The sequence below is a fragment of the Quercus robur genome, chromosome 4 (assembly GCF_932294415.1).
Source record: "Quercus robur chromosome 4, dhQueRobu3.1, whole genome shotgun sequence".
Lineage (NCBI taxonomy): Eukaryota > Viridiplantae > Streptophyta > Magnoliopsida > Fagales > Fagaceae > Quercus > Quercus robur.
The window spans coordinates 62,137,815-62,155,131 of NC_065537.1; the positions used below are offsets into that span (position 1 = coordinate 62,137,815).

A 17,317-nucleotide genomic window follows, 5' to 3' on the forward strand; every position below is an offset into this window, starting at 1 on the left:
AATGCACTAGGAAATAGGTCTGACCTGGGATGGGAACATGGTGTTGAAGTAGGTTCAATGCAAGTTCAATGTAATTATTACAAAGAAATTCATAGTAGGGGTATATATCGGCTGAAGCATCATTTAGCTGGGACTAGGAAAAATGTTTCAGCTTGTCCTAGTGTGCCAGAAAAGGTGAGGGAAAAATTTGTGGCTCTTTTGTATGCCCAAGCTGAAGGCTCTATAAAAAAGAAAAGGTGGTATACTATAGAAGAAGAGGATGATGGCAGTGATGATGAATTTGTTGAAGTACAACAACTACATTCATCAAAAGGGAAGGGCAAACACATAGGCTCCATGGATAAGTTCGTTACCAAAAAAAAGCAAGTAACAATGAATTGTGTGTTTAAAAAAGGAGAACGTGATTTACTGATCCAACAAATTGCTAGATTCTTCTACACTAGTGCCATCCCTTTTAATTGTGTCAAAAATCCGGAGTTTTTGCGAATGATTGATATGATTTCAAGATTTGGAATTGGCCTTAAGCCTCCTTCCTATCATGAGATTAGGGAGACATGCTTGAAGAAAGAGGTAGATTTTACACAACAAATGCTTGAAAAATATAAGGTTGAATGGAAAAAAGCAAGTTGTTCAATTATGTCTGATGGCTGGTCTGATAAGAAAAAGAGATCCATCTGTAATTTTTTGGTGAATAGTCCCAAAGGAACCATTTTCCTATACTCTATAGACACATCTGACATATCTAAAACAGCTGAAAAAGTTTGTCAAATGTTAGATGAAGTTGTGGATAGGGTTGGAGAGGAGAATGTTGTGCAATTGGTGACTGACAATGCTGCAAACTACAAACTAGCTGGAGAGATGTTGATGTAGAAGAGAAAGTGCTTATTTTGGAATCCATGTGTTGCCCATTGCTTGGATTTGATGCTTGAGGATTTTGAAAAAAAGATTAAGGACCATAAGTACACAATTGCAAAGGGGAAGAAGATTACAACGTACATATATTCTAGAGCTATGCTTTTAAATTGGTTGAGGGATTTCACTAAAGGGAGGGAATTGATTAGACCTGCTGCCACTAGATTTGCAATATCATATTTGACATTGTCATGCCTTAATGAGTTCAAAGGAGAATTGATGACAATGTTTTCTTCTGAACAATGGAGGTGTAGTAAATTTGCAAAAACAAAAGAAGGGAAAAGAATTCATGCCATAGTTATGGATAACAATGGCTTTTGGTGACTTGTTGTCAAATGCTTAAAGGCTACAATACCCCTTTTAAAGGTACTTCGCATGGTTGACTCTGATACACCTCCAATGGGATTCATTTATCTAGAAATTGAAAAAGCAAAAGAAGAAATACAAAAAAATTTCAATAATGTTCAAAAGAGGTAACCATTTTATTTATATCTTCCTTAAATTTACATTTGTTTTTAATTCATTAGCTTATTAAATATATAGTCTTTTTTTTATAAATATAATATCCACAGTTTTAAATTGTAGTTACAAAGAGATATGGGATATTATTGATGATCGATGGGAAATGCAACTTTATAGGCCTTTGCATGCTGCGGGATACTATTTGAACCCTTCTATTCATTATGATCCTTCTTTTGATTCGGGTTCAGATATTAAATTAGGATTGTATACGTGTCTTCAACGAATGGTTCCAGAAGTTAGTGATAGGAAAAAGATAGATGCCCAACTTGAAAAATTCAAACAAGCAAAGGGACTCTTTGGTATTGAAGCTGCCATACTAGCTAGAAATACTAAACAACCAGGTAACAATTTTGTTTTTCGTTTTTTGTTTTACATTCAAATTCATCTTTATTAGTTGTAGATTATAATCTTAAGACTAAGATATTATAATTCATATATGTATCAGCTGAGTGGTGGGACACATATGGAGATGACTGTCCTAAATTGAAAAAATTTGCTATAAGAATATTGAGCTTAACATGTAGCTCATCTGGTTGTGAAAGAAATTGGAGTGCATTTGAAATGGTAAGACCAAATGACTTTGGTATATTATGAGAAGATGATTTTCCATTTTTTTCTTAGTAAAAGTTTGTTTCTTCCCCCCTCCCCTCTGTTTGAGAATTCTCAATTAAAATTGTTATAGCTATAGGTACATTCAAAAAGGAGAAATCGCTTACACCAGGAAAAAATGAATGACTTGGTCTTCGTTATGTACAACTTGAAGATAAAAGAGAAAAGAGCTAAACCATTGAGTACAAAAGAAGAAATTGGTTTGGAGAATTTGTCTTCTGATGATGAGTGGTTAGCAGCAGATTCTGTAGATTCAGAAGATGATAGTGCAGATTTTGATGAAGACAATGAAGGTATTAATTTATAACTTTAAAGCCTTCCTTTATAGCTAATATTTATACAAGTTACCTTTGTATAGTTTAAATGTGTGACCATTAATCACTAATTTATATTTGTATACTTTACTTATCAAAAAAATTTGTATATTTTGGCTATCAATGTTAGGTGATGATGAGGTTTCAAGAGTTGCTGCCAAAGGAAAAAGTGTGCTAGTTCATGATGTTAGTGATGAATATCATGAGAATGATGATGGTTCTAATGATGATGATAGTGATGGGGCCCCACCTAGATTTGAGAGAGTTAGGGATTTCGATGATTACGCCATGGATGTTGATACTAGGAAGGATATAGATGATGAAATGGGATATGACAATGACAGTGATTAGATTAGAAGAACCTTAGAATGAGAATTCTTTTTTGGATTTCATATTTGTAATTAGCTAGTTTACCTTAGATTGAGAATTCTCTTTTGGATTACATATTGTAAATTTGTAGTTAGCTAGTTTTTATATGCTAACTAGCCCAACTTATTTTGGATTTGGAACTTAGAATTTGGAAAACATTTTCCATATGTGTAGATAATATTTTGGTACTTAGTTGCTAATTAAACATGTACTGAACTTTTTAGATACATTATGTCAAAAGTTAAATATATTTTGTTTCGTTAGAATGATATAAGAACGATGTAGTGCATGTAAATTACATTTTATGATGCAATTTTTTTTTAATGGATGGATTCATATTTTAAGTGATTATATAACATACAAAGTCACTATCAATAGGTTTTTTTGCTTAAAATATGAAAATAGATAGGATCTTACGATCCACGATCTGATCCTACGATCCACGATTCTACCTACCTCCCACAATCCTACATAGGATCCCGATTTTGGCAACCTTGATGGATCCAAGGTGTTTAAACAAAAGAGCACTAGACTACCTTGATGAGTACAGAAAATCAAAGGTTTAGCTAGTTGCTATACCAGCCACGACACCAGCTAGAATTTCCTAGAAACCGCCACCTCCATCAGTATACAAACTGAACTTTGATGCAACAATTTTTTCTGATCTGAACTACTCTGGATTTGGGGCAATTATCCGTAATGAAGAGGGTGAGGTGATGGTTGGGATGTCAGTCAAGGGTCCTTGGGTTCATAACAGTGTAGAAGCTGAAGCTTTGGCATGTAGGCGAGCTGTTCAGTTCTCCATTGAAGCTGGTTTTTCAAGATTGGTCATTGAAGGTGATAATGCATTGGTCATGAATGCAATATCATGCTCTGCAGAGAACAACTCCTTGCTGGGACGCATCTTTGAAGACATCCAACACCTTGTTTGTGGGCTGCAATTTGCTTCAATCAGCTGCATTAAAAGGAGTGGTAATATGGTTGCACACTCTTTAGCTAGACATGCTAGGACTATTAGTGATGAATTGTATTGGATGGAAGACTCTCCACCACCTGCTGTGGATGCTTTGTATCAAGATTTATTACATATTAATGAATGAATGATGTGTTTGGTTTCAAAAAAAAAAAAAAAAAAGTAGAGATAAAACTAAAGCACAATCTAGTAAAAATGCAACTATAACTTCTACTAAAATGTTTCTCAAAAAAAAAAAAAAAAAAAAAAAAAAAAAAAACTTCTACCAAAATATTGCCTAAAAGATAGGATTACTCTCCCGTTAATTTTCAAATTACATTATCTACTTATAAATTAGATTCTCAAAATAAAAATTATATATATAAAATAAAAACACATAGATTTTTTTTTTGGCTAAAAAAAAAGTCTCATTGCATGTGAGGAAGCTAGTAACTTATTAAGAACTTTTCTATTTAATGCTTCCAAAAGCATTAGGCCGTAAACAAAGATATCTCTATAGCAAATTTAATCCGATCGCAGCTACTTTCTCTCCCTTCAAATCTTCTTCTCTCAAAAACAACAGTGACATCCCTCACCAATGGAGTCCAAATCCAAGAAAACAAGGACAACAAAGAATATATCAAACACCACCACCCATATGGTTAACTTCGATGACAGACTCAGCAATTTGCCGCAAGATATTCTTCACTATATCCTCTCCTTCCTTGAAACCAGAGATGTCATACTACTAAGCCGGTTGTCAAGAAGATGGAGACGTGTTTGGAAATCGATGCCTTACTTGAATTTCGACCAAACCCCATCTGAATCAAAAGACAGGTTCATCGGATTGGCATGGTCCGTGCTAAATTTGCGAGATGGGTTCGATATTAAACGTTTCGCCATGGTGAGAACCCTACATATTGAAAACTCTGAATTATGTGGGCAAGCTTTTGGTGAAACTGAAAAGCTCGTTTTACATTGTCCACACCTTGAAAACTTCTTGTTGAAAAACTGCTATATGTGTCATCGACCATTCGATGTTATTGACATCGAAGCCGCTAATCTTAAGAATCTAAAGTTTTTGAACACCGCCCACAAGCGTTCATTTCGAGGTGAGCTCAAGATTTCTACACCAAATCTTTTGTGCTTATCTTATCGTGGTCCTGCTTTGAACGGATATTCTTTGCAGAATTTATCATCATTGAACAAAGCTTTAATTCACTTCACCAATAGAGTTAAATATGAAGAGGACGGTTGTCTTTTGTTGTCATTGGTCAGTGCTTTGTATAACGCTGAAGTTCTATATATTTGTCCAGCCACTTCTTGCAGGTATATTACAATCAGTTCTGCATTTTAATTTGTTTTTGTTAAAGATATATTAGCCCATTAGTATAGGTCCAAGCGTAATTTTACTTTGTGTTCTCCATGAATGTAGGCCATAAGGCTGAACCACGTAACTCTAGTATACGTGTTCTTATGTTCTTATTTTATACTTCCCTCTTCCTCATCTATTCAAGCATATTCAACATAGAATATAGGCAAAAATGCAAAACTGACCCTCTAACTTTCAGTTTTTTTCATTTCAGCCCTCTAACTTTCAGTTTTGTTATTTCAGTCCTCTAACTTTTAATTTTTGTCAATGCAAGACTCTGTTAGAACTTAGTTAGGGGCTGCCGTTAATTGAGTCAAAACGACGTCGTTTTGGTTTTTTTTTTTAATAAATTTCAGAATTTAAAGAAAAAAGGAAAAATATGTATTAAAAAAAAAAAAAAAAAAAAGAAAGAAAAGAAGAAGAAGAAACCGATTCAGAACTCCATCACTGTTCCACAAACCACCATCTCATGGCCTGAACCCGAATCTGAATCTCTCTCCACCGTCACTAAAGCCGACCTAGATTCCATTTCCACCTCCACCGCCACTCTCCAACTCCACCACATAGACTCCCTCTCCTTCCACAAAACCCCAGACCAACTCTTCAACCTCAAGCTCTAACGTGACGCGCTGCGAGCGGACTCTCTTCTCTCCCTCGCAGCCGCCAAGTGCGAAAAAGGCGGAGGTCTGGGCCTAGGTTTCAGCAGCTCAATCATCTCCGATCTAACCTTAGGCAGCGGCGAGTACTTCACACGCATCAGCATTGGAACCCCACCTAGGTACGCGTACATGGTCCAAGACACCGGCAACGACGTGGTTTGGAGTTCGGTGATAGAATTCTGAATTGGTTTCTTCTTTTTTTTTTTTTTTTTTTACAGATTTTTTTTTAATTCGGATTTTTTTTTTAAAAAAAAAAAAAAAAAAAACCAAAATGACGTCGTTTTTGCTCAATTAACGGCAGCCCTAACTGAGTTCTAACGGAGTCTTGCATTGACAAAAATTGAAAGTTAAAGGATTGAAATGACAAACTAAAAGTTAGAGGACTGAAATGAAAAATACTGAAAGTTAGAGGGTCAGTTTTGCATTTTTGCCTATAATATATCATAATTAATATTTAACAGTTTTATATAGGAATTACACTATATACTCTATCTGCCATCAATAACTTTGTCATCACATGCAAAGTTTCAATCTATTGAAGATTAGATATATCTTGCGAATATTTTTACTTCTTGTCTACAACTAGACATTGAGTGTACTATGTTCTTCTTCTTGGGAACATGACTCTAGCATAGCATTGTTGATACAATCGTAATTGATATACGAACTCATAAATCCTTATTTCTTTGATCTATTTTCAGCACCTGTCTCATCTGACTTATAAAGAAGGATGCCTTCCTCCTACATTCCTTAGATTGAAGTCCTTGACTCTGAGCATGGTACTGACTCAACGCAACATGACAGGGCTACTCCAGTTGCTCAGCTACTCACCAATCTTAGAAGCACTTCGCATCGATTTTGATAAGGCAAATGACAATATCTTACACTTTAGTTATAAAAGGATATATATTCAAGTAATCATTGTATATATTTTTTACATTAGGACCCGCCATCATTGTTTAGGATTGAAAAATGTCATCAAAATCATTAAGTATCTGTTGTTATTTATAAATTAAACAAAAATGTTCTACACATGTCATGTTTAGGCACAAAACTTTTGTTATAATCAAAAGAAAATTGAGGATATATACTAAGTTTTTATTGGGTTTATGGTGATATTAAAATAACGGTTATTTATATATTCTTTTCTTAAATGTAAAAACATCTGTTTTACTTGTCATTCTTGAGCACATTTTGTTCGTTGTGTCATTTTCAAGACAAAAACTTTTGTCATAATGGAAAGAAGAATAATATTACTAAGAGTTTATTGGGATATGGTGATATTGAGAGAAAAAAAACACACACACTGAAGAAAAAATGAGGTTTAACTGCAAAAGTACACCACAAACTCATTACTTAAAGATTTTTTTCTAAAATATGAGAGAGAGAGAGATTCCAAATTTTTATTCTTTAGACAGGTTACCTACATTGCAGTTTATTAATAAAGAAAAATTCTTGAGGTATAAAAGCTCACTGTTACTTGCTTCTTATTTGCAATTTCCATTTGGCTTGATCTTTTGATTATTTTCTAATTATTTAAATTTAGTTGAATTATCAATTATGATATTATTATCAGATTTCTTACTTTAAAATAGTGTTATATATGTGTGTGTAATTGATTCACTTGTAATTGATTCAAGTACTTTATATTCATCATTGTGAAATAAACTAAAATTGAAAGTTCAAAAACGTGTATAAACACCTTTGAACGTTTAGACCCCCAAATTACAACTTAACCAATTCAAGCAATATGTCAAACAACAAGTGTGCGGAAACTTAACATAAGCTATAATGTGGAATTGGTTAAAAACTATCTAAGCCATAACAAAACACAATCCACAGTAGATAATAAAAAGGCAAAGATAGAGAGGAAGGAAGATGCAAACACAAAGACAACACGCGATGTGTTATCGAAGAGGAAACCGAAGCCCTCGGCGTAAAACCTCTCCGCCGCCCTCCAAGCGGTAAACAATCCACTAGAAAATACAGTTAAGATACATGGACAGCAATAGACCCTCCAAGCCTAATCTACCCAGTGCACCTAAGCCCTCCAAGCTTCTTGCTCCAACGAGGTTGCGCCGAACCTTTTTCTTTTCTAGCTTCCCGGATTCCGCTACTAGACCGTAGCATCAACCAATGAAGATTGGTTCCTTCCTAACTGCTTCCCAGAAATCCAAACAGCTTTCTCACAGTGATGATGATGGTGAGAATCAGGTCTGGTATAATGCCTCTCAAGGATTTGACAATGGAGAGGAAGAGAGTTGAGGAATTTGAAGAGACTCTAATGTATAGATTGTGGGTGAATCAATCTTGTTTTTCTTTAGGGTTTCTCTCTCAAAATTCTCTCTAGAAGCTCTCTTACAATCGTGGGTAAAAGGGGTATTTATACTGGAGTGGGAGAGGAATGTGAAACGTCAGGTTTTACAAAACAGGGGTGGCTCGCGGCTTGACCTCGCGGCTTGACTAAGTCGCGAGATCCAGTCGCGAGATAACCGTATGGCCAGTTGTCCTGTTTTGTCCTGTAGTGCTCCAGCTTGCATGACTGTTCACCTTCCAGCATGCTTGGCACGTGTGCTGCATCTGGCGGCTTGCAGCCGCGAGTCACCCGCGAGGCCCAGCCGCGAGTCTCTGTTTTCTTGCACACTCTTGAGCAATCTTCACTCTATCTCACTCACTACCCTTACATCAAACCCACCTAAATACAGGGTTATTAAATGTTGAATTACAAGCAAATTTGGCACGGAATAAAGCTAATTAGATGGTTGAATAAATTCAACCTTACAATCTCCCCCTTTGGCTATTCCGTGACAAAACCCTAAAACAGACTCTAGACTTAACATGTGAGTTGGGAACAGTTGAACAAAACTCACTCACACCTAACTCTAGAAGCTGTGAAGCACTTGAATCATATGAACATAATACTCCTGAAACACAACAATACACCATGATCATTGTAAGCAGAAAATCATAAAATGCATATGAAGCAGGCAGTATGTGATCAAGCAAAGATGGAGTTAAGAAACAAATCATAGCTTGATCAACCAAGTGAACACCACAAGGTAGTGATCACAGTGCTCATTCACACTTGGAATGAACACAAGGACATACAAGTTAACAAGCACAAGGCAAGATACTTATATGCTCAACACTCAACCAATGTATAATACACAAGGTATATGCATCTAGGAACAATCCTACAAGGGCACAAGAGTGACAGTACGTAAATCAAAATGCAAGACATTTAGATTAAAGTACTGATTTCAACATAGCATAAAGGCTGCATTAAGCAAGGTACATACCATAAAGCCTACAAATTATGCATAAAACATTAACCCTAAAAGCTTACAAAAGCACATGGGTACAAACCACAAAACATCCTGAATAACATCATCAAAATATATAAAAGTTTAAACCAAGAGTATAGGTTAAGAGTTAAAACCAACTATACACCAAAAACACAGTGTATCAAACCCATAAAAACACTAAAAGTCCAACAAACATAAACCTAAACCTATAAGTTTAGAGGATAAGACTTAAAACAAAAGTATGACAAAAGTATGTGTGTACTCCCCCTATCACTATGCACACTTCCCTTTGAACTTTCTCCCCCTTACTGAAAGCTCTCCCCCTATTTGGCATGAATAGCTAAAGGCTCTCGTCCAACTTTTGTTGAATAGCATCTAGCTGATTCTCCATAGTCTCAAGACGCATTTGGACATGGTTGTTTGTGGAGTAGAGAAGTGCCACAATCTCATCAATGCGTTTCTGAATATGCTCAAGTACATTGCCGACTCTATCAGTATGAGGAGCAGTCTGTGCTTGCGGAATACTAGCCTGTGAAGCTTCAGGAACAGCACGCGAAGTAGATGTGGTGTGTGCAGGTGTCTCTGATTCAGGGGCAGATGGAGTAACCGAAGAGATGTGAGCACTCCTTGGTGTTTTAGAGGAGTGACTTCTGCTAGTTTGAAGAGTGAACATGGAAATAGGACGCTGACGGGTCAACATTTTTCCATCTGTAGGAGGAATAATGCCTTCACGAAGAATGAGCTTCATGATGAGACTGCAAAATGGAATAATTCCTCGAGCTGCAGTTCGACACGCGATCTTCCTCAAGGTGTAGTAGATGTGAGCACATATATCAATGGGGGCTCCTGTAATAAGATCACAAAGGAATAGAGCTCTCCCAAGATTGATGAATGTAGTGTTGGACAGTGGGTAGAGATTGGTGAACATGATCAACTTCAGTGTGGTCAGCTCTGGTGCAAACTTTGTGGTGTTGATGGATGTTCCTGCACTGGATACTTCATGATCGTATCCTAGGATTTGTAGAATTTCTTCAACCTCTGGAGTTCGTTCATCGTAAGGAGTTAGATCCACATTCTGAGGTCTGGTGATGCCGAGAAGATCTGCGATGGAGTCCGGGGAAATGCCAAACTCTTTTCCTCTGACCCAGAAAATGAGTTGAACTCCAAAATCAGTTGCATTGGAGAAGCATTCTTTGACCAGCTCATCCATTGGATCATCAAAGTTCCCGAACAAGTTTGCCCAATCTCGTTTCTCAAATATTCGAGGGATAAAAGTGGTCCCTAAGGTGTTAAACTCCACCACCCGTTCCACTATAGTAGTTGACTTGTCAAAAATGTTTGAGTAGACGTGTGAGGTAAGCGGAGTTCTGAACCTATCCTCATTGGGGTCTTGAGATGCCTGTGATGATAGTCGAGTCCTTTTAGCAACTGGTGTTGCTAGATCGTCATCAACAATGTCTTTACCCCTGGAAGATCGACGAGACATCTGCAAGAGAACAGGCCCACAGCAAAGAACCAACAACAGTACCACACAAGATAAATGTCAACAAGATTCAGTGCTAATAAAAAAATTTCAATACATAAATACAAACTGAAGATAGTGCAGACCCAACCAAACTTCCAACAATACAAAGGAGCACAAAATGACAGGTGCAGCAAAATGGTGATAGTGCACAAAGGCATAGAGAGACAAAACAACTAACAAAACTGTCAATGAGACAGGTTACCATGACCATGATTTGCAAACAGATACAGCATTCGAACATTAAGAACAGATATCATAAAACATTCCACAAGAGATATGAACATGGGAAAATATTTCAAAATGAAGTCACAAAGCATCCAAACTAGAGCACATGGTTGATAGACACACATTATGTTATCATAAAAACTCAGTAGCCCAATTCTGAAATCCAACATCAACACTCAAGCAAGTGAAATGAGCAAGTCAAATAAGTACCAAACCCATTTACTAAAAGGTTTTCAGTCTCAACAACAGGCCAATATCAGAACAATGAAAAAAAACACATTGTGACCACTCAACATGAAAACAGATGAGAACAATAGCAAACAAAACAAGCCATACCCATCACACAAAGAGAAAAATGTTTCGAACACAATATCAATCCAAACGGTAATAGAAATAACCATGAAATAGGGAAAACGAGATTGAGAAAACAAGACCCATACCTTTTCTTGATGATTTGGATAAGAAATGAAGCACCAATGAGATTTAAAAATGGATTCACGGAGTGTTTGGGAAGGAGATAGTTTAGAGAGAAGATGAACAGTCACAAATGTTCGAGGGAAAACTGAAAAAGATTTAAAAACTGCTCCTATTTCTGCCAAACACGCGTTTTTCGCGACTTGATTGAGTCGCCACAAAGTCGCCAGATCAAGCCGCCAAAACACTCAAGGACAAAAATTTGAAAAATTTTCTAAGTGTTTTTCGCGACTGGAAGGTCTACCCGCGAGTGAGTCGCGAGCTGAGCCGCGAAAATCTCTGAGTAAACCTCGCAACTGGACCTTCCACTCACGAAAAAGTCGCCAAAAATGACCCGTGAAGACGCAACTGAGGCTCGCGACTTGACATACCCGCGACTGAGCCGCCAAAACAGGGCAAAACTGGATTTTTGAAATTTTCAGATTTTTCAAACAAAATACTTTCCAAAAACACCCAAAACACTCAAAAATCTTTTTGTGCTTGAATTAACAAAGATTGAGCATGTGAAAACACATTTCATCAAGTACAATCACACAAATGAATATGGCATTTATTGAACATAAACTTGTGTGTTGTGTGTGGATATCAACAATGAGATAGTCCTTAGTCTAATGTGAAGCTTCAATGATCAATTCAACCAAGACATACACAATTAGCATTAGATCATGTGACCCATCTCAATTATAGAAATATGTATATATGACCTCCCACATAACTTGATAACATAACTTGGAACTTTACATTTGACTCCACTTTCAATCATAACATTTGATCTTTTTGATCTTTTGAGGCAATCACCTCTCATTGTGAGAGTGATATTTAATATTTCTCTTTACTAAACAAGCCTTTGGCCTTTTAAATAAACATTTTCTTTAATATAAAGTCGCTTACCCTTTTTCCTAGTCGAATACTAGAATGTGCGACAGGCTTTTGCAGCTCAATATCTCTTTTCATTTGGAGATTTACATTTGGTGAGCTCTTTTTAGCAAAAAAAATAGTGGGAAGATATATAGACACAAGTCTATGCATGTCTCAAGATCAACATAACCATTCACTAATCATTCATGACAAGTTTGAAGATCTATTTACAACAATCACATAGATTTCAAGATTTTTCCCACAGTGATATGTGTGTATGAAAACAAGCAATGCTCGAAAATGCACAAAGCCATTAGCACAAAGGTACAAGGCAAAACAAGTTTTGAGACAAAAACTCAACAAAGTCAATCAAGCTTTTTGATTTTCTAATTTTTATGTGTTTTTTGGATTCTTGACACAAGAAACAAAAAGATTGATAAGACAAAATTAAAAATATGCACAAGTAGACAAGCAAACAACCAACAGCAAAAATATCAAGCAAACAAACAAACATCGTCACAAAGCATAGGAAGTATTAATGCATGGACATGTTGTAATGCTTATGCATGAGTACCCTTTTTCACCCACACGTCACTTGCGTTTGGGGTGATTTCCTTATAGGATTGGGTACGGGAGTTAGGGCTTTCAAACCTTCGTGAGAAGCTTTCCAAGCAATTGGTGAATGCACCAATCATCTTCATCACGTTCATCATTCCGGGATCACCATTCTGATCTCTAGATTGATCACCTGCCCAATTTCTTCTATCATTTCTAGGTCCTCCTGACCTTTGAGGAGTTGCACTATTCTTTGCTCTCAGCTTTTGGCAATTTGGTCGAGTATGCCCTTGAAGTCCGCAATAATGACACACATAAGTTGCTCTAGGACCTCTTTGTGGTCGTGGGCGTGACTTGGCACGAGATTCAAACCTGCCCACAGATTGATTACGAGGATTCAGCATCCGTTGGTTCACCACATTCTTCTTCTCCTCCACCTTGAGCTTCTTATCAGTAAGGTCAGCTACAACTGGATCTTTGGCCTTTACAAACTTCACTTCTTTAGTGACATTTCCAGATGAACTACTTCCTCCGGTATATCCCAATCCGGATTTGTCTGAAAAGCTCTTTTGAGATGAGATAACATCATCTAGCTTCTTGGTAGTGACCCTCTCTATTTTAACATTTGCTTGCACAACCTCATTCTCAAGAAATCTCACTTTTGTGTAAGTTTCGGACAACTCACCATTCAGTGTTTCTATCTCACATTTGGCCTCCCTATATCGGATTAGGAGACTTTTGTAGTCCTCCTCAGCCTTCTTCATTTTTCTCACAGCAGCCTTGGCCACCCTTGTGTACTCACCCGACTTCTCCAAGAGTGAGTTATAGTTCTCCTGAAGATTTGTTGTGCTTTCATCTTCTTCAACATCTGATTCTTCAACAATTCCTAGTGATTCATCATCACTATGTTCTCCAAGGTCTCGTACAAGCAGATTCAACTCATCTGAAGACTCAACATGAGCAATAGTCATAAAATCTGAATAGTTCCCCTCTCCATCATAGCTCTCTTTAGATTCTGAGTCAGACGAATCCGAGTCACTCAAAGTCGTGGCATACACTTTACCTTTCGATTTCAAATAATTCGGACATTCCTTCTTAAAGTGTCCATGCCCGTTACATTCGAAGCAAGTGACACCTTGTGTGGGTTGGGATTCTTTTCCATCTTTCTTTTTGAATTCCCTTTTCTCCCTTCCAGAACTTTGGAATTTTCTTTTATCATCAAATTTGCCATTATTTTTGAATTTCAAGAACTTTCTGAAGTTTTTGACAAGGTATGCAACATCTTTGTCAACCACATCTTCTCCCGATGAGTCTTAATCTTCCACCTTCTCATTAATGGTCTTTAGAGCAAGAGATTTACTCTTCCGTTGATTGGGCAACGACATCTCATAAGTCTGCAGAGAACCAACCAGCTCCTGTACTTTGATGTCATCAAGGTCCTTTATCTCTTCAATCGCAGTCACTTTAGCACGAAAACTTTCCGGCAATGATCGAAGGATCTTCTTTACAATTTTTAAATCCTCCGTTTTCTCCCCCAAGTTGAACTTGCTGACAACCACCTCATTTAGCTTCCCATAGAAAGAGTCAAAAGACTCATCCTCACTCATTTTGAGCTCCTCAAACCGAGTGATCAGCATTTGCAACTTGGTGTCTTTCACTTTCTTCGTGCCTTCATAGGTGGTTTCCAAAATCTCTCACATACTTCTTTGGCAACGGTAATATGAGAAATCCTGTGAAATTCATCTGGAGACACACTACAGAAAATAGCATTGAGTGCTTTACTGTTAGCATTAGATGCAGCAAGTGCTGCCTTATCCCATGTGGATTTGGCTGCCTCAGGTCTGGTCCAACCAATCTCAACAGCATCCCAAACAGATTCATCAATAAAACACAGAAAAGCTCTCATGCGAACCTTCCAAAAAGCATAATTACTACCATCAAAATATGGAGGTGCATTTAGGGATTGAGACTGATCCATCTCAAAAGGGAGTCAAGGATCACACAATGGTAATGAAACCAATAACAGTGTACCCGCTCTGATACCAATTGAAAGTTCAAAAAAGTGTATAAACACCTTTGAACGTTTAGACCCCCAAATTACAACTTAACCAATTCAAGCAATATGTCAAACAACAAGTGTGCGGAAACTTAATATAAGCTATAATGTGGAATTGGTTAAAAACTATCTAAGCCATAACAAAACACAATCCATAGCAGATAATAAAAAGGTAAAGATAGAGAGGAAGGAAGATGCAAACACAAAGACAACACGCGATGTGTTATCGAAGAGGAAACCGAAGCCCTCGGCGTAAAACCTCTCCGCCGCCCTCCAAGCGGTAAACAATCCACTAGAAAATACAGTTGGGATACATGGACAGCAATAGACCCTCCAAGCCTAATCTACCCAGTGCACCTAAGCCCTCCAAGCTTCTTGCTCCAACGAGGTTACGCCGAACCTTTTTCTTTTTTAGCTTCCCGGATTCCGCTACTAGACCGTAGCATCAACCAATGAAGATTGGTTCCTTCCTAACTGCTTCCCAGAAATCCAAACAGCTTTCTCACAGTGATGATGATGGTGAGAATCAGGTCTGGTATATTGCCTCTCAAGGATTTGACAATGGAGAGGAAGAGAGTTGAGGAATTTGAAGAGACTCTAATGTATAGATTGTGGGTGAATCAATCTTGTTTTTCTTTAGGGTTTCTCTCTCAAAATTCTCTCTGGAAGCTCTCTTACAATCATGGGTAAAAGGGGTATTTATACTGGAGTGGGAGAGGAATGTGAATGTAAGGTTGAATTTATTCAACCATCTAATTGGCTTTATTCCGTGCCAAATTTGCTTGTAATTCAGCATTTAGTAACCCTGTATTTAGGTGGGTTTGATGTAAGGGTAGTGAGTGAGAGAGAGTGAAGATTGCTCAAGAGTGTGCAAGAAAACAGAGACTCGCGGCTTGGACTCGCGGGTGACTCGCGGCTGCAAGCCGCCAGACGCAGCACACGTGCCAAGCATGCTGGAAGGTGAACAGTCATGCAAGCTGAAGCACTACAGGACAAAACAGGACAACTGGCCATACGGTTATCTCACGACTGGATCTCGCGACTTAGTCAAGCTGCGAGGTCAAGCCGCGAGCCACCCCTGTTTTGTAAAACCTGACGTTTCACATTCCTCTCCCACTCCAGTATAAATACCCCTTTTACCCACGATTGTGAGAGAGCTTCCAGAGAGAATTTTGAGAGAGAAACCCTAAGGAAAAACCAGATTGATTCACCCACAATCTATACATTAGAGTCTCTTCAAATTCCTCAACTCTCTTCCTCTCCATTGTCAAATCATTGAGAGGCATTATACCAAACCTGATTCTCACCATCATCATCACTGTGAGACAGCTGTTTGGATTTCTGGGAAGCAGTTAGGAAGGAACCAATCTTCATTGGTTGATGCTACGGTCTAGTAGCGGAATCCGGGAAGCTAGAAAAGAAAAAGGTTCGACGCAACCTCGTTGGAGCAAGAAGCTTGAAGGGCTTAGGTGCACTGGGTAGATTAGGCTTGGAGGGTCTATTGCTGTCCATGTATCCCAACTGTATTTTCTAGTGGATTATTTACCGCTTGGAGGGCGGCGGAGAGGTTTTTCGCCGAGGGCTTCGGTTTCCTCTTCGATAACACATCGCGTGTTGTCTTTGTGTTTGCATCTTCCTTTCTCTCTATCTTTGCCTTTTTATTATCTGCTGTGGATTGTATTTTGTTTTGGCTTAGATAGTTTTTAACCAATTCCAGATTATAGCTTATGTTAAGTTTCCGCACACTTGTTGTTTGACATATTGCTTGAATTGGTTAAGTTGTTATTTGGGGGTCTAAACGTTCAAGGGTGTTTATACACGTTTTTTGAACTTTCAGTGAAACGTCAGGTTTTACAAAACAGGGGTGGCTCGCGGCTTGACCTCGCGGCTTGACTAAGTCGCGAGATCCAGTCGCGAGATAACCGTATGGCCAGTTGTCCTGTTTTGTCCTGTAGTGCTCCAGCTTGCATGACTGTTCACCTTCCAGCATACTTGGCACGTGTGCTGCGTCTGACGGCTTGCAGCCGCGAGTCACCCGCGAGGCCCAGCCGCAAGTCTCTGTTTTCTTGCACACTCTTGAGCAATCTTCACTCTATCTCACTCACTACCCTTACAGCAAACCCACCTAAATACAGGGTTACTAAATGCCGAATTACAAGCAAATTTGGCACGGATTAAAGCCAATTAGATGGTTGAATAAATTCAACCTTACAAAAATAAACTAACTTCTATCATTTTGACTCACATGTAGAGAACGAGAAATCGATATCTCTAAGATACACCAATCAAGAGTGTGAATCTTTGCAGGAGACGTTGGAACATAATGTCTCATGTTTAACTCACCATCTCAAGAAAGTGGAGATCAATAGTTTTGTTTGGAGGAAAATAGCTTCTGATCAATTGGTTAAGTATTTGCTTGAGAACGGAAAGGTATTGGAAAAAATGACTATTACTTGTCAGAACCCAGAGAATAAAAGGTTTGTAAGGTTGCAAGAATTTGGTAGAGCATCTCCAAATGTTGCTATATCATTTACCACTTTTATGGAGAGAAAACCATTATGGTTTAAAGTTGATGATCGTTCCGGTGATAGAATTGATGGAACTATGTGA

At 37.9% G+C, this 17,317-nt stretch overlaps 1 protein-coding gene across 1 annotated transcript; it reads left to right on the plus strand.

Moving 5' to 3' along the window:
- Window positions 1–4,276: 4,276 nt before the first annotated feature.
- LOC126722342 (FBD-associated F-box protein At3g52670-like) lies at window positions 4,277–17,317 on the plus strand. The gene is made up of 2 exons (XM_050425494.1): window positions 4,277–4,931; window positions 16,959–17,317. Exons 1-2 carry the CDS (start codon window positions 4,277–4,279, stop codon window positions 17,315–17,317), a joined length of 1,014 nt encoding a protein of 337 aa, XP_050281451.1.